This window comes from Stegostoma tigrinum, unplaced genomic scaffold (assembly GCF_030684315.1).
Source record: "Stegostoma tigrinum isolate sSteTig4 unplaced genomic scaffold, sSteTig4.hap1 scaffold_88, whole genome shotgun sequence".
Taxonomy (NCBI): Eukaryota; Metazoa; Chordata; class Chondrichthyes; order Orectolobiformes; family Stegostomatidae; genus Stegostoma; species Stegostoma tigrinum.
In genome coordinates, this window is record NW_026728813.1 from 1,428,864 (window position 1) to 1,446,457 (window position 17,594).

Genomic DNA, 17,594 nt, shown 5'->3' on the forward strand with positions numbered 1-17,594 from the left:
ACTCATCAACAAGACTAAGTGGCAGGCAAATGAGAGACATCAGACATCTAAAAGCAGTTTGTTCTTCAAAAGTGGAACTAACTTTAATTTGTATGCGTACAATAGAATCAGGAAGAATAATACATATATAGCATGCAACTCATTTCACTGAACACATTTGTGCAAATAAATAATATCTCTGCAGTTCAACCAATTCCAACAGCATAACATTAGAGACAGAACATTTGGAAATGATACAGAAATTTCAGATACTAATGATTTAAAGAGGAGTACAGATTAAGATCGGGGAAACTGAACATGGTGTACACACAAAAATCCATTTCGCAATTGGAATGCCTCATTCAGGCAATTACATCTCTCTCCCTCAGTCTCAAATGGTCTTCTTCCCATTCGATTTTCTTCCACTCTCTGGGCCACCCCCAATAAGCAGTTCCCTTCCCTCCCCAGTTTAGCCTCATGCCTTCCTTTACACTGGTATGGAATGGTATCTTTCTAGTACGTTTGATTTTCGATGAACACACCGCACTGGTTTGTGACCAGGTCGGCCAGTTGAACCTCACAGAATATGAGTTGCCTGATTGTTCCATATTAACAGCCCAAATCAGGGAGCCCTGGCTGACAGATAAGAAGTGTGAGGGTCAGAGATGCTGACACCCTGGCAACTATCTCTGAATGAGGCAGTGCTAAAGTTGAAGACACTTCATTTGTAAATAAAAGTTGAATTGGAGATCGACACTGGCCTCAGTGTATTTAAAATAAATCCAGCACTGGGTTTGAATATTATTGTTATCCTTTTCTTATCAAACATCTCTGTGTGCAGTGATCAGCAAGGTGCATGGAGATGTGGGAACAGGATTGTTTAGATTCCCTACAGTGTGGAAACAAGCCCTTTGGCCCAACAAGTGCACACCAAACCTTGGAGCATCCCACCCAGACCCACGCCCCTGAACACTATGGGCAATTTAGCATGGCCAATCCACCTAGCGTGCACATCTTTGGACTGTGGGAGGAGACCGGAGCACCTGGAGGAAACCCACACAGACACAGGGACAAGGTGCAAATTCCACACAGACTGAGGCTGGAATTTAACCTGGGTCCCCAGTGCTGTGAGGCTGCAGTGCTAACCGCTGAGCCACCGTGCCGCCCCATATCGTGTTGCTTTTGCACAAACTTTGATGAAGAGGAAAATGCCACTGATAATGGGAACTGCAGATGCTGGAGAATCCAAGATAACAAAGTGTGGAGCTGGATGAACACAGCAGGCCAAGCAGCATCTCAGGAGCACAAAAGCTGACATTTCGGGCCTAGACCCTTCATCAGAGAGGGGGATGGGAGAGGGAACTGGAATAAATAGGGAGGGGGGGATGCGGACCGATGATGGAGAGAAAACAAGATAGGTAGAGAGGAGAGTACAGGTGAGGAGGTAGGGAGGGGATAGGTCAGTCCAGGGAAGACGGACAGGTCAAGGAGGCAGGATGAGGTGGTAGGTAGGAAATGGAGGTGTGGCTTGAGGTGGGAGGAAGGGATGGGTGAGAGTAACAACATGTTAGGGAGGCGGAGACAGGCTGGGCTGGTTTTGGGATGCAGTCGGGGGAAGGGAACAGCTGGGCTGGTTTTGGGATGCAGTTGGGGAAGGGGAGATTTTGAAGCTGGTGAAGTCCACATTGATACCATTGGGTTGCAGGGTTCCCAAGCGGATTATGAGTTGCTGTTCTTGCAACCTTCGGGTGGCATTATTGTGGCACTGCAGGAGGCCCATGATGGATATGTCGTCTGAGGAATGGGAGGGGGAGTTAAAACGGTTCGCGACTGGGAAGTGCAGTTGTTTGTTGCGAACCGAGTGGAGGTGTTCTGCAAAGCGGTCCCCAAGCCTCTGCTTGGTTTCCTCAATGTAGAGCGGGTCAGGAGTGAGGGGGCAGGTCACTGTGAGGGGGTCAGGACTGCAGGGGCAAGTCACTGTGAGCGGGTAAGGACAGAGAGGGCAAGTCCTTGTGATTGGGACAGGACTGAAGGGGCGAGTCGCTGTGAGGGGGTCAGGACTGCAGGGGCAAGTCGCAACGTGCGGGTCAGGACTGCAGGGGGAATTCGCTGTGAGTGGGTCAGGTCTGCAGAGAGAAGTCGCTGTGAGCGGGTCAGGTCTGCAGAGAGAAGTCGCTGTGAGCGGGTCAGGACTGCAGGGTCTAGTCACTGTGAGCGGGTCTGGACTGGAGGGGCAAGTCGCTGTGAGCGGGTCTGGACTGGAGGGGCAAGTCGCTGTGAGCGGGTCAGGATGGAGGGGGCAATTCGCTGTGAGCATGTCACTCAGTCACCGCATCCCATTTCCCTCAGTCACCGCATCCCATTTCCCTCAGTCACCGCATCCCATTTCCCTCAGTCACCGCATCCCATTTTCCTCAGTCACCGCATCCCATTTCCCTCAGTCACCGCATCCCATTTCCCTCAGTCACTGCATCCCATTTCCCTCAGTCACTGCATCCATGCTGCATGGTCCATGCTATGTATAAATGTGGCATAAAATCCTTACTTGTATGTTCATTTCCTCTTGTAATAACATGTGGCATCATTAGCATCCTTAATCACTTGCATTTAATCGGAAAGCCTGGTACAAACACCAGATAACATGACAGTCCGAACAGAACGCATTTTCCAATGCTTTAAACATATCGTCATGTGTGTCTCAGTGAATCAAAATCCTCCTCATTTTACCGTAATTAAATCTCATAATAAAGGGAGTATGTCTGAAAGTCGTCTCATCCGAAGGAAAACAGACTTGCTCCAGGAAAATATAATGCTAAATATAATGCGATGCTAAAATATATCAAAAAAAATATATGAAATGATTCTAGAAATTTCTACAACACAACGATCAAAGGAAACAATAGTTTGATGAACACACTGTTAAGTGTTGCACTTACACATCACATTTTGGAAAACAAACCACACTGATTTTCTACTTTATAAAAAAAATTGTTCCAAGTCTTCATTATGCAGCAGAGAACTGAAAAGGTGTAGACTTTTAACCTGCATAGAAAGTATGTGCGGAAGTTAAAACAAACAAAAAAAAGCCACTTCTGTCCTAAAAAGACAATATTATATTACAAAAAGGCAGGGAAGTTTGAGAATGCAGCATCATGCTTCCTGCAGAGATCAAGTTTTGTCTGTGTCGTAAAAAACAAAAGAACTGTGGGCACTGTAAATCAGCAACAAAAGCAGAAGTTGCTGGAAAAGCTCAGCAGGTCTGGCAGCATCAGTGAAGAGTGAGATCTGAGGAAGGGTCACAGGACGCGAAACATTAACTCTGACATTGTCTACGTCATAGTGAGTTATGTCTATTGCTTCAGCAAAATCCAACCAACTCTGAATGTAAATCAATGCTTAAGAAATATCCAAAACATCCGCTGTCCCCGGTGTGGCTTCCTCTCCGTTGGGGAAACGATGCAGAGGCTTGGGGACCGCTTTTCAGAACACCTACGCTCAGTTTGCAATCAACAACTGCACTTTCCAGTCACTAACCATTTCAACACCCCCTCCCATTCCCGAGAGGACATGTCCAACCTGGGCCTCCTGCAGTGCCAGAATGACGCCACCCGAAGGTTGCAGGAACAGCAACTCATATTCTGCTTGGGAACCCTGCAGCCCAATGGTATCAGTGTGGATTTCACAAGCTTCCAAATCTCCTGTCCTGCCACTGCATCCCAAAACCAGCCCAGCTCGTCCCCGCCTCCCTAACCTATTCTTCCTCTCACCCATCCCCCCTCCCACCTCATACCGCACCCCTATTTCCCCTCATCCCGCTCCCTTGACCTGTCCGGCCTCCCCAGACTGACCTATCCCCTCCCTGCCTCCGTACCCATACTCTCCTCTCCACCTATCTTCTCCTCCATCCATCTTCCATCCGCCTCCCACTCTCTCCCTATTTATTTCAGAACCCGCACCCCCTCCCCATTTTCTGAAGGTGGTTCTCGGCCCGAAACGTCAGCTTTTGTGCTCCTAAGATGCTGCTTGGCCTGCTGTCTTCATCCAGCTCCACACGTTGTTATCTCGCATTCTCCAGCATCTGCAGTTCCCATTATCTCTCCAAAACAAAGGCTGCTGTCTTTCAAAGCCCAATCTCAGATTTTGAAGATAGTCCTTCCCCTGAAAAAATACCAAATATGTATAAAGAGGAAAACTGGAGGTGAAACCATTCAAAAAATTTTCATTGGCACAACAAATGTTCCAACTGTAAAAGCAGGTTAAGCACCTGTATATGAGGAAACTGTACTCAAACTTTAAACAGACACTTACAGCCAACAAATGTGAGAAATAGCCATTTCTTGCTGGATTACCAATTTTGCTGTTGGGAAAATAGGCCTAGGCTTAGCAATGTACATTCAAACAAGATAGCACCCTCTCAGAACTCAACACTCACAGTTGTAGAGTTCTGTTTTCACAGGTTGCAGGATAATAGCATCAAGCACAATACACCAAATCTTCTTGGGTACCTTTTCCTTCCATAAAACTGCTTTTAGTAGATGTGCACAGAATTCATTTTATACACGTTGAACAGTTGCCAAGTTCAAGACACCAGTTCCAGCACTTTGACTTGCATCTGCTTCATCATCAAAACAGAACAAAATAAAGACCCACTCCTTGTAAGTCACGTTTTCCATTTTTAGTGACAAGGTGAAGTGCGAGAACTGCTCGCTTGATGTTAAAATCTCTTAAGTATGTACCTAAATATTTCAATTCTGTGAAATATGTGGAATGAGTTCGAGAGAAGGATTAATTTTGTTGCGCTGGGAGAGAGCTGGGACAGTTAAAATAGGTTGAATGGCCTCCTCCCATGCTAAAAATGTCCATAACTGTTCTTGGCCCTGCTAAATTCAAGTGGCCATCCTTTCATTGTGACTGTGAGACGCAGCATGTTACGATAGATGGCAAAATGAAGAAATCCTTTGTTATTAATGAACTTTTCAGCACTCGGCATTCTTCCGAAGTCAAATGTTCGATATGTACCTGTTGCACTGACTTGGTTCCAAACAGTTATAATGTGGAGGTGCTGGTGTTGGACTAGGATAGACAAAGTCAGAAGTCACATGACATCAGGTTATAATCTGACACGTTTATTTGAAATCACACAAGCTTTGGGAGTGCAGTCCCTTCATCAGGTGCGGTCAGAGAGGAAAACACACAGACACACAATTGATAAGCAGACAGATCAAAACATCATGCAACTGGTGTGAGTGGAGTGTCAGATAATAAGTCTTCATCCAGGATGTTTGTTTGTTTGCAGATATTTTGTTGAAGAAACACACAACTTGTAGTTACAGTCAGTGTGGTATCTTATAAATTCTTGCTTTTGAAATAAAGGTTAAAACTCTCAGACAGATTCTGAACACAAGCCTCTAAACTACAAGTCAGAGTCTGACCTGAGATGTCACCTTTTGTACATTCCTGTTGCGTTGCCTGATTATCATGACAACACAGCACTGACATTGACTTTATAAACGCTTTACTTGCCTCTAACACTCTTGGTCACCTGCACAGAGTTATTATCTGACACTCCACTCACACCAATTCTATGATCTTTTGATCTCTCTGCTTATAAGCTCTCTCTCTCTGTGGTCACCTCACTAACTGCACCTGATGAAGGGGCTGCACTCCAAAAGCTTGTGTGATTTCAAATGAACCTGTTGGACGACAAGCTGGTGTCATGTGACTTCTGACTTCAAACAGTTATAGAATGTGTTTTCAATCCTATCGTGACTTGACAATAAGTCAACTTCTTAAAATTTATAAAATGAGAATGTCAAGTGAACTATGTCTAACCTTGAGCGCTTAAAAAAGGAAATATTACAACCATAGTCTAGTCAGACAGTAAAGACAGAAGGAATGATTTCATCGACTGTGTCTGACACCACACAATTAATCCCCCTGATGGAAGAAAGGTTGGCTGCGTTCTGTTTCTTCAGGAACATCCAGCTAATACCACCTTACTACTGCTTGTTTTATTCATCTGGTGTTCCATCTAATTCCTTGTAGTCTTGGTCAAACCTTCATGTAATTTATTTAAATTTTCAATAAAATAAATTTAACTTTATATTCCACAATTTTAACATCTCCTTTTAAGGTTTGAACGGTTCACTTCGTACAGTGCACATGTTGTGTCAATAATTGGAGAACATGGTGGAAAAATCAAGATATATTGACAAGTAAACAAATGGCTAACTTCTGTTTCCTTGTCAGTAATGCCTTTTGAACAGAACATAAAGTTGCGCAACTATGTAGAGATAACAATTTCAAACTGGGAAGACCACTTTGTGGTCCCCACACCAATCTCTATTCACGACCTACTGATTGCATTACTCCGCCTTGGCAACAATGTAATATTACACTTGTCTCAGCACAACCTTGGCATCTTGTTTATCCCATGATGAACGTCCGACCACACATTCATGCAATCCCTAAAGCTGTCTCTTTACATCTTTTCAATCCTGCCTACCTGTCTCTTGTCTCAGCTCATTAGCAGTGAAACCTTCACCTGGAACTACTTCACTTCTGGACCTGACTATTCCAATGCATTCCCTGATGGAGACCCACATTTGTCCATTGAACACTTGAGGTCGTCTAAAACTCCACTGCCTGAGTCTCAACTTGAACCAATTCCTATTCTCTGTACTTTCCACCTGACTGATACCATTAACAGTAATTTTATTAAATTCTCATTTTTGTTTAGAAATCGTTACTTGGCTATGCCTATCGCTATTTTGGTAATCTCCACCAGTCCAACCATACTTCAGGATAACTGCACTCGTCTAATTATGTCCTCTTGCCCACTCTTGATTTTAAACGGCCCACTACTAGTTGCCAAACATTTAATTGTGTCGGCTTCAAACCCAAGAAGAGACTTCCTACACCTTCAGCGAGCAAACTCACATCCAGAACCTCAACCCAAGCAACAAATCCTCTCAAAACTCGCTAACTTCCTACACCTATTAGCCTCTGTACATTTCCTCTTTTAAGGCACTTTTTCAAACAATCCTCTTTCATCAAGCTCTTGATCATCAGAACTAACAACTTAATAAGGCTCAGTTGTATTCTGGGATCGTTAATACTCCAATCAGATGCCTTCAAAGTCTCCCTCCATTAAAGAGATTTTATAAGTGGTTGAAGTCATTGCCAAGCAGAGGGGGACGAATTGGGGAGTTATTTCAAAGAGCTACGATATGCCAAACGACCTCCTTCCACACTGGCCAACTCTGATTGTACAAAAACAAAAATGATTTTCAGACTTGGGAAGATCCCTCAAAAATGTCACAAGTAACCAGCTTTTGGGCAGAGTCGAGCTGCTGAGATGATAGACCAGGATTTAGGGGTACCAGGAGTGATAATATGCTGAACACAATCAAATTTTGAGGTTGTAGAATGATGTGGTCTTCGGCATTTTTGACACTTGGACCATTTTCCTTCCTTTCCACAGAACAAGTCAAATAGCGGCAGCACAATGTTGCATGGCCGCTCAAGCCTGCTCCACCGTCGATGATGATTGTGGCTGGTCTTCCACATCAATTCAACTTTTGCTCATATCTCATCCTCTTTTCAAAACATCGATCTATTCACGTGTAGTATCCCTCTCGCTAACTTAATGAGAATTCATTCCAATCAATGAACTCCTAACCCTGACCCACCCCAGGTCAAAAAATTCAGCTGAGATCAGGAACTGATCTCGCCTGTATGGCTGAGCTGGCTTTTAAAAAGTTTGCCCGTGAGAGAGTCCCAGTGAGAAACATTCATTAAAAAAAAATAATTGCATGGATTGCTCTCCAATCCTAAACTCTATTCAAATTCAGTTGGTTTGTGATGCAGACTGATGCCCTGCACAGAGGGCTCAATTGCCACACCAGTGAGCTGACCACAAAGGGTCATCGCCTCAACCCCTCCACTTCCCTGAGGCATGGTGATCTTCAGGTTAAATCATAACCAGTTGTCTCTCTCTAAGGAGTCGCCAAATGGCGTGCTAAGACTTTACCTTTAACCCTGATAACATGGCAACAAGCAGATAACTCAGCTGATGTAACTGACTAATAGAATCCTCAACTATACTAATATTAACGATGTGATATCATCAGAAGGCATGCTCAACTAAGTTTTAATTTGCAAATTAAGTTAACAACCATTCAATCAATATTACTGAAGTACTCATATTACTGATCGTCTCGATACGACATTGTGGTTACATCTGTTCATAAGTGAAGTGTAATGTAATTGCACTTACTGTGGTTTTATCAAAGTGATCCTGCAATGAGTCAATAAGCAGGTCACTCACAGGTTGCCGATCAGTGCGGACCCCCTCAGCTGTTATCACATGAGCCTCAAGATCATCCAGAGCTTTCTCCAGTTCTTGAAGTTTCTCCAACGCCTTTTCCACCTGTTTCTGCCAGTTGCTCGCACGGATTTTCAGTTGTTCCCAATTTTCCTTCACTTCTATTGACTGTTTGCGGACAGCTTTGGCAATTCTCTGGGCTCTCTCTTCCGGGGCAGGTTCTGGAAATATGGAATGCAAACAATTTATCAACTATTCATGATTTTGATCGATAGATTTTCTTTCTAATCCCCTTTCCTTTAAAACGTCTCTATGGACTTTCTCCTGGAATTGGGATATATAGTATCAGATGAAAGATTTTGGTACAGGCACATGAATGATAAATTCTGTAATTAGCTGGCAGGTCGCGGAGCCATTAACAGAGAATCACAGAGAACCAATACAAAGCCAAATAAAATTCTGCAGATATTTGAAATTTGTCACTACCAAGGAAACTTTAAAGAAGGAAAAGGATTAGTGACTAAATGGGTACAATTCTCAACAAAAGATTTGAAAAATCCTTTCAGGATATCTTTCATAGCTATGAGACAAACATCCAACACAAACCAACTTTCATCTTTCAGGACTGGCAAGTTAGAATGATAAACCCAAAGTCTACCCTGCATAGTTCGCTCTAGAACTCACTTAATGAGGTTGTTAAGAGATGTAGAGATAACAAAGTGTGCAGCTGGATGAACACAGCAGGCCAAGCAGCATCTGAGGAGCACAAAAGCTGACACGTTGGGCCGAGACCTTTCATCAGAAAAGGGGGAGGGGGAGAGAGTTCTGAAATAAATAGTGAGAGAGGGGGAGGCGGATCAAAGATGCATAGAGGAGAAGATAGGTGGAGAGGAGACAGACAAGTTAAAGAGGTGGGGATGGAGCCAGCAGAGGTGAGTGTAGGTGGGGAGGTAGGGAGGGGATAGGCCAGTCCGGGGAGGACGAACAGGTCTCCGGGGCGGGAAGAGGTTAGGAGGTAGGAAATGGGGGTGGGGTTTGAGGTGGCAGGATGGGATAGGTGGGCTGGTTTTGGGATGCGGGAGGGTGAGGGGTGATTTTGAAGCTTGTGAAGTCCACATTGATACCATGGAGTGCAGGGTTCCCAAGCGCAATATGAGGTGCTGCTCCTGCAACCTTCAGGTGGCATCGTTGTGGCACTGCAGGAGGCCCAGGATGGACATGTTACCTGAAGATTGGTAGGAAGAGTCGAAACAGTTCGCGACTGGGAGGTGCAGTTCTTTAGTGCAAACTGAGCACAGGTGAAGCGGTCCCCAAACCTCTGTTTGGTTTCCCCGATGTAGAGGGGGCCACAATGGCAACAGTGGATACAGTCTACCACATTAGCAGATGTGCAGGTAAACATCTGTTTGATGAGGAAATTCTTCCTGGGGCCTGGGATGGGGGTGAGGTATCGGGACCAGTGAATTTTAAACGTTGTGATGACAACATTTATGGATATGCAGGGAAAAGTGCTGGGTGTAGGGAGTGCTAGAGGGGAGTGTGGAGCGGATAAGGGGGTCACCTAAGGGTGGTGGGAAAAATGTCTTTGGTGGTGGGGTCGGATTGCGGATGGCAGAAGGGTCGGAGGACGACGCATTGAATCCGGATGTTGGTGGGGTGGTATGTGAGGGCGAGGAGGACACTGTTTTGGTAGTTATTATGGGGTGCGGGTGTGAGGGATGAGTTGTGGGAAACGCGGGTGACACGGTCGAGGGCGTTTTTGACCACTGAGGAGGGGGGAGTTCCGGTCCTTGAACAACCCTCAACAGTTTCTCTTTCAATTCCTCCCACTTCCTACAGACAAAGAGGGTGGCCAGGGTAGCCAAATGGGCCCAAGCTATGCCTGCCTCTTTGTAGGTTACACGGAACGCTCCCTCTTCCGTACCTACACTGGCCCTCAACCCCACCTCTTCCTCCGTTACATTGATGACTGTATCGGCACCACCTTGTGTTCCCACAAGGGGCTCTAACAGTTCATCCGCTTCACCAACACCTTCCTCCCGAACTTGAAGTTAACCTGGACAATCTCTGATACCTCTCTCTCCTACCTGGACCACTCTATTTCCAACCACTGAGAAACAAATATCCATTTCAACTCCACCAATTCCCACAGCTACCAAGATTACACCTCCTCCCACCATATTCCTGCAACAATTCATCCCCTATTCCCCATTCCTTTGCCTCTGCATCTGCGCTCCCAGGATGAGGTATTCTATTCCCGTATATCTCAGATGTCCTCATTTTTAAAGGACCACAACTTGCCCCGCTCTGTGGTTGATAACGCCCTCGACGGTGTCTCCAGCATTTCCTGCAACAAATCCCTCTCACCCAACCCCGCAACAACAACCAAAACAAAGTCTCCCTCGTCCTGACGTACCACCCCACCAACCTCCGGATACAACGCATCATCCTTCGAAACTTTCAGATTCTCTGGGAGGCTACGGAGGTGGTGGCGGAGCCTTTGGCCTTGATCTTTGAATCCTCATTGTCTACAGGTTTCGGACCAGAAGGCTGGAGGGTTGCAAATGTTGTGCCCTTGTTCAAAGAGGGCAGTAGAGATGACCCAGGTAATTATAAACCCAGTGAGCCTTCCGTCTGTTGCAGGAAAAGTTTTGGAAAGGATTACAAGAGATAGGATTTATAATCATCGAGCAAGCACCAATTTGATGGGAGATAGTCAACATGGATTTGTCAAGGGCAGGTCGTGTCTCACAAGCCTCATTGAGTAATTTTGGAAGGTGACCAAGCATGTGGATGAGGGTCGGGCAGTTGACGTGGTGGACGTGGACTTCAGTAAAGCCTTCGATAAGGTTCCACATGGTAGGCTATTGGAGAAAACATGGAGACATGGGATTGAGGGAGATTTAGCAGGCTGGATTAGAAACTGGCTTTGGCTAAGGAGGCAACCAGTGGTGGTTGATAGAAAATATTCAGCCTGGAGTCTGGTTACTACTGGTTTGTCTCAAGGATCTGTTTTGGGACCACTGCTGTTTGTCATTTTTAGAAATGACTTGGACGGAGGCATTGGTAGATCGGTTAGTAAGTTTGCAGATGACACTCAAGTCGGTGGAGTGGTGGACAATGTGGAAGAATGTTGCAGGTGACAGGTAGACTTGGATGAACTGCAGAATTGGGCGGAAAGGTGGCAGATGGAGTTCAATGCGGATGAACGTGAGGTGATTCACTTTGGGATGAATAATAAGGCGGCAGAATATTGGGTCAATGGAAAGATTCTTGGTAGTGTTGCTGTGCAGAGGGTGTCCATCGATGTCGATCCCTGAAAATTGCCATCCAGGTTGATAGTGCAGTGAAGAAGGCTTACGGTGTTTTAGGTTTTATTGGCAGTGGGATTGAGATCCAGAGCAACTGTCCAAAAAGCTGGTGCGGTCTCATTTGGAATATTGCGTTCAGTTCTGGTCGCCCCATTACAGGAAGGATGTGGAAGCATTGGAAAAGGTGCAGAGGAGATGTTGCCTGGTCCGGAGCGAAGGTCTTCTGAAGAAAGGCTGAGGGACTTGGGTCTGTACTCATTGGAGAGAAGGTGGTTCAGAGGGGATTTAATAGAGACATACAAGATGATCAGTGGATGAGACAGGGTGGACAGTGTGGGTCTTTTTCCGAGGATGATGACGTCAGCTTGTATGAGGGGGCACAGCTAAACAGTGAGGGATAATAGATTTGAGATAGATATCAGAGGCAGGTTCTTTACTCAGAGAGTGGTAAGGATGTGGAACCCCCTGCCTGCCAATGCAGTTAGCTCAGCCACATTAGGGGCATTTCAACAGTCCTTGGATAAGCATACGGATGATAATGGGATCGTGTAGGGGGATGGGCTTAGATTAGTTCACTGGTCCATCCACATCATCGCAATGAGCAAAAAAGCACACCGTTGTCTCTACTTCCCAGGAGGCTAAGGCAGTTCCGTGTGCCCACAAGGGCAACTTTCACTGATGTACCACAGAAAGCATCCTATCTGGATGCATATCACAGCACGGTTCCTCTAGCAAAACAATCCCTAATTATTATGGCTCCTGCCTTTCTTCTTCCAGGCAGAATTGGTTCTGCTTTGTCATAACTAATTTGGGAGAAAATCCACGCTCAGTCTAAGTTAATTCTTCCAACAATTCAGATACCATGGAATACTGAGCAATGAGTTGGTGTGTGAGAAAAAGAGAGAGAGAGAGACAAAGCCAGAGAGGTTGGGGGGGTGGGGGAGGGAGACAGAGACAGAGAGAGAGAGACAGAGAGAGAGAGAGCGCACGCGCAAGAGAGAGCACGCGCGCGAGACAGAGCGAGCGAGAGCGCCAGAGAGAGAGAGAGTGCGCGAGGGAGAGAGAGAGCGCGAGGGAGAGAGAGAGCGCGAGGGAGAGAGAGTGAGCGAGAGAGAGAGATGGGCGATGAGGGAGAGAGGGAGAGACAGACAGACAGAATAGGTGACAGAATGTGAGTGTGTGAGTGCCTGCATCAGACAGTGAGAGAGATGTTGCTGAGGTGGAGATAGTTGAGAGTGTCGATCACCAACAATCTCTCCTGGTCCACCCAGATCGTCGCAATGGGCAAAAAAGCACACCAAATGTCTCTATTTCCCCAGCAGGCTAAGGTAATTTGGAGTGTCCGCAAGGTCAACTTTCATTCATGTACCAGAGAAAGCATCCTGTCTGGATGCATGTCACAGCATGGTTTGGCAACAGCTCTTCCTAAGACCACAAGAAACTGCAGAGTCATGAACACAGCATAGTCCATCATGCAAACCAGCCTTCCATTCGTTGATTCCACCTCTACTTCCCGCTGCCTCGGGAAAGAAACTGACATAATCAAAGGCCCTTCTCACCCCACAATTACACTCTCTTCTCCCTTTTTCTGAAGGGAAGATGTAAAAAAAGTTTGTATACATGCGTGAAAAGATTCAAGAACAGCTTCTTCACCGCTGTTATTGGACATCTGAATAGGACACTGAAAAGCTTAAATCTAATTTTGATCTTGCTCTCTGTGCATCTTCTCTGCAGCTGTCACTATGTTCCGTTTCACTAATGCGCCTTGTTTGATATCACCTGTCTATACTGCATGCAGAAGAAAACTTTTCACTGGACCTGGGCACATGTGACAATTATGACTCAAATCAAGATAATAAAATGTGAGGCTGGATGAACACAGCAGGCCAAGCAGCATCTCAGGAGCACAAAAGCTGACGTTTCGGGCCAAGACCCTTCATCAGAGATGCTGCTTGGCCTGCTGTGTTCATCCAGCCTCACATTTTATTATCTTGGATTCTCCAGCATCTGCAGCTCCCATTATCTCTGACTCAAATCAAATTGACTGTGTGCAAGAGAGAGGTGAGCATATGATTGTGCTCAAGAGTGCAAAGACAGTGCATGAAAGTGCGTGTGTGCGCACGACAGAATGTGTGCGCCAGTACTGTGCTTGAGAGTGTGTGAAAGGGAGTTAGCACACCAAGGGAGTGTTACAGCATGCATGAGGGAGTGAGTGTGTCTGTAAGTGTGAGTGAGCTTGACAGCAAGTGAATTTGCAAACCTAAGTGTGTGAGGGAGAGATTTGTGGTAGTGTGTGTGTACTTGAGAGTAAGAGCATTGGCAAAAGATCCTGCGACAGTGCATGCAAGTGTGCCACAGAATGTGTGCAAGACCGTGTACGACTGTGTGACGGTATGGAGTATGAATGAGTGAGAATGTGACAGACTGTGTTCGTGAGAGACTGTGTTCCTGACTTTTTTTTTGTGTGTGTGTAGTGTTTGTGCATGAGGGACAGAATATGCATGTGCAACATAGTGTGACTGTGAGCCTCTGTTGGTGCCTGTGAGTGAAGTGATGGGGGAGAACAGGGAGAGGAGAGATAAAGACTGAGAGAGAGAGAGAGAGAGAGAGAGAGAGAGAGAGAGAGCGCATGAGAGAGAGATGAGATGAGGAATTAGAAATGATGAGTGGTCAATACCTGGAGGAAAAAAAGAACAGTGTGTGAGTGTTAAGAGAAGCCGCTGGATGTAATATGGAGGCTATTGTTTTATTGATTGTACTGAATGAAGATTGTACTGAATGAAAAGCAAGTGTCACCTCTCAGTGTTAGGGGACAGGAGATGTGCATTAGAGAAGGAGATATAGTCAGCCTTGTCAGAGACAGCAGACAAGTTGCAAATGCATAGAAACTGACATTAAAGCTTTCTTATCAATGTGTAAAGAGGTGAGACAAATATGACGAGTCAATATTGCACCTTTGCGCTCAGTAAAATCATGGAATCATGAATCAGAGAACCCTTACAGTGTGGAAACAGGTCGGTCAGCCCAACATGTCCACACTGCCCCTCACAGCATCCCACCCAGACCCATCCACCTATAACTCACCTAACCTACACATCACTGAACACCTTGGGAAATTTAGCATGGCCAATCCACCGACCTTGCACATCTTTTGACTGTGGGAGCAAACTCGAGCACCCGGAGAAAACCCATGCAGGCACATGGAGAATGTGCAAACTCACACAGAAAGTCACCAAAGGGTGGAATTGAGACAGTGGTGTTAACCAGAGCCACTGTGCTCTATATTATGCGAATTCAGCTGCAAGCATTTTTTTTTAAAGAAGGGAAACTTACCATCGTCACAGGATTAGAGTGGTTTCAATCTTCTATCAGCTTTGAGAACCTTATCCATATCTGCCTTCAAAAGGGCAAGGTGTCGGTAATGGTGTGAGACCGGTTAGTATGCAGCAGCTCGCCATGCAAAAAATTAACGGCACTTTCATTGCTTTTTTCCTCGGGGCATAACAGAAAGACAAGAACATGAAAAAATCCTGAAATCTTTCTCCAATTTCAATCTCAAAGGGACCATCCGTTCCTCAAAAGTCATAACCAAACTGAACATGGGCCTCCTGCAGTGCCACAAATGATGCCACCCCAAAGTTGCAGGAACAGCAACTCATATTCCGCTTGGGAACCCTGCAGCACAATGGACATGGCTGACAGCTCTGTCAACCACGAATGCAAGGAATGCTCAGTTGAGGAAGAATGCAGACATTTCGGAATCCCTCCAGCAGAAGATGATATCATTAGAACAAATGGATCTGTCTGGACAGTCCTGTTTGTAGATTTTGGGAACTAAGACTCTGTTGTTTGTCATCAAGGATATGGTTGAGTGATCATATTCAGACTGAAGAGACCAAGAACGTGAGGCTGGAGAATGGGTGCAGAACCATGCCTCTCGGAATTCCTGTGCGTGTCTATGCTTGGCTTGGGCTACTACGGTTACCTTGTCGCAGTGTCCTCTGAGAGGCGTGATTCTCCACCCATAATGCAACCAACAAACAGATACAATTGGACCCCCACACACAAACCCATACAGATCAAAACCGGAAATGACAGTTCTCATGGTAACAGACTGGACAGTGTCAATTCCAGACAGAGTAGAATAACATCGTTTCATTGGAGGCTGTACCGATGATGTCACCGATCATGGTGACGAAACGTCTGAATGAGAAGAAGCCAGCTCGGCGAGCAAGTCCACAACCTCAATCAGAGAACTGGCTGTTTTGAACTACCTTGTTCAAGAGTTTCAGTTTTGATTTTGAATGTTAAATCTCGCTCCCACATAGGGATGGAGGATTACTGTTAACAGCTGCATTCTAACTAATTCATATCGAATCATTATTGTTTTGACCAGTCTTCGGGTCAGGCTCCCTCGGTGACTGAGTCTCCCAAATTGTTAAGTTCCCTCGTGAAAGACTCCCCTTCTTTACACACCCAACTAGATCCACCTCAGTTGGTACGAATTAAGCTGATTAAAAAGGATCTTTGTCTTGTGGATACCTTCCTATGTTTCAGAAGGAGTCAAGATAACTCAGGGTGACACGGTGACTCAGTAGTTAGTCATGCTACCTCACAGCACCAGGGACCCGAGTTCCATTCCAGCCTCGGATGACTGTCTGTGTGGAGTTTGCACATTCTCCCCTTGTCTGTGTGGGTTTCTGCTGGGTGCTCTGGTTTCCTCCCACAGTCCAGAGATGTGCAGGTGAGGTGGATTGGCAATGCTGAATTACCCACAGTGCCCACGGATGTCTAGGTTAGGTACATTAGCCATGGGAAATGCAGGCTGACAGGGATAGAGTAGGGGAATGGGGATGGGTCTAGGTGGGATGCTCTTTGGAGGCTTGCTGTGGGCTTGTTGAACTGAGTGGCCTGTTTCCACACTGGGGATTCGATAAAACTAGCTTCTCCTGAACTCGTGAGAGAGTGAGTTTATCAATTGCTAAATGCAAGAAGTCATAAGGTACCACAAATATGCACAAGTTAAAAACAAGAAATTAGCTCAAAAACCATAAAAATAAAGAGGGATCCGGATACTTGAGCCTTTGGATTGTTTGTGAAGAATAGAAAGTGGGATGTTGTGGCCACTGAGTTGGGCGATCCACGTAATGTTGATATGAATTCAGCAGTTAATTTTGAGATTCTTGTTGAAATTCTTTTGACCTTGTTTCCCTTTTGACATTGCCCAGGTTTGCAGAGCTCAGAGCAAGAGATTTTCTTTTCTTCTTACCCGCAGCATAGGGCCATGAAACGGCTGTCCCAGAGCCGTGACCTCCGCAACTCCTGAGACCACACGAGCACATTCGCCCAGGAATACACACGGACTGATACGAAAGAACTATCGGGATAACAATACTCAGCGTGGTACTGGAAAAGACAGCATGTACAAACAGAAAACAGCTGTAAATAGTGTCAAGAGGTGAAATCAAGTGATAAAGCTAAATTCATGGCTCTTTGCTTGCGTGCTCATTGTATTCAGAACAAAATCAACAAATTAATAGCACATTTCTAGGTTGACGGGCATGATTTTATAGCTATTACAAAAACATGGTTACAAGGAGATCAACACTGGAGCTAAGTGCGCAGGGCTATACGACATTCCAAAAAGACAGGCAGGAGGGAAAGTGACTATAAGCGAAGAAATTAGTACGAGAGCAAGAAACGATCTTGGATCGGAAGATGTAGAATCCAATTTTATTTATTTGTTAATGGGAGGAGGATACCCCTAGCTACCCAGTGTTTATTGTCCATCCCTAATTGCCTAGGGGACAGTTCAAAGTCAATCATATTGCTGTGGGTCTGCAGTCACATGTAGGCCAGATCATGTAAGGGTGGCAGTTTCCTTCCCTCAAGCACATCAGTGAACCAGGTGAGTTTTTCTGACATTTGGCAATGAATTCATGGTCATCATTATATTCTTAATTCATGATTTTCTTTCA

General features: G+C 45.5%; 1 protein-coding gene across 1 annotated transcript in view; it reads right to left on the bottom strand.

The window, feature by feature from the left end:
- Window positions 1-853: 853 nt before the first annotated feature.
- Window positions 854-17,594, bottom strand: part of LOC132209343 (utrophin-like) — a 32,688-nt gene continuing 15,947 nt past the window's right edge. Inside the window, exons 2-4 of the mRNA XM_059644465.1 lie at window positions 16,886-17,022; window positions 8,258-8,526; window positions 854-4,137 (exon numbers count right to left, since the gene is read on the bottom strand). Of these exons, the coding sequence (XP_059500448.1) occupies window positions 3,991-4,137; window positions 8,258-8,526; window positions 16,886-16,958 (489 nt within the window). The 5' untranslated portion in view covers window positions 16,959-17,022 and the 3' untranslated portion in view covers window positions 854-3,990. The remainder of the gene's footprint in view (window positions 4,138-8,257; window positions 8,527-16,885; window positions 17,023-17,594) is intronic.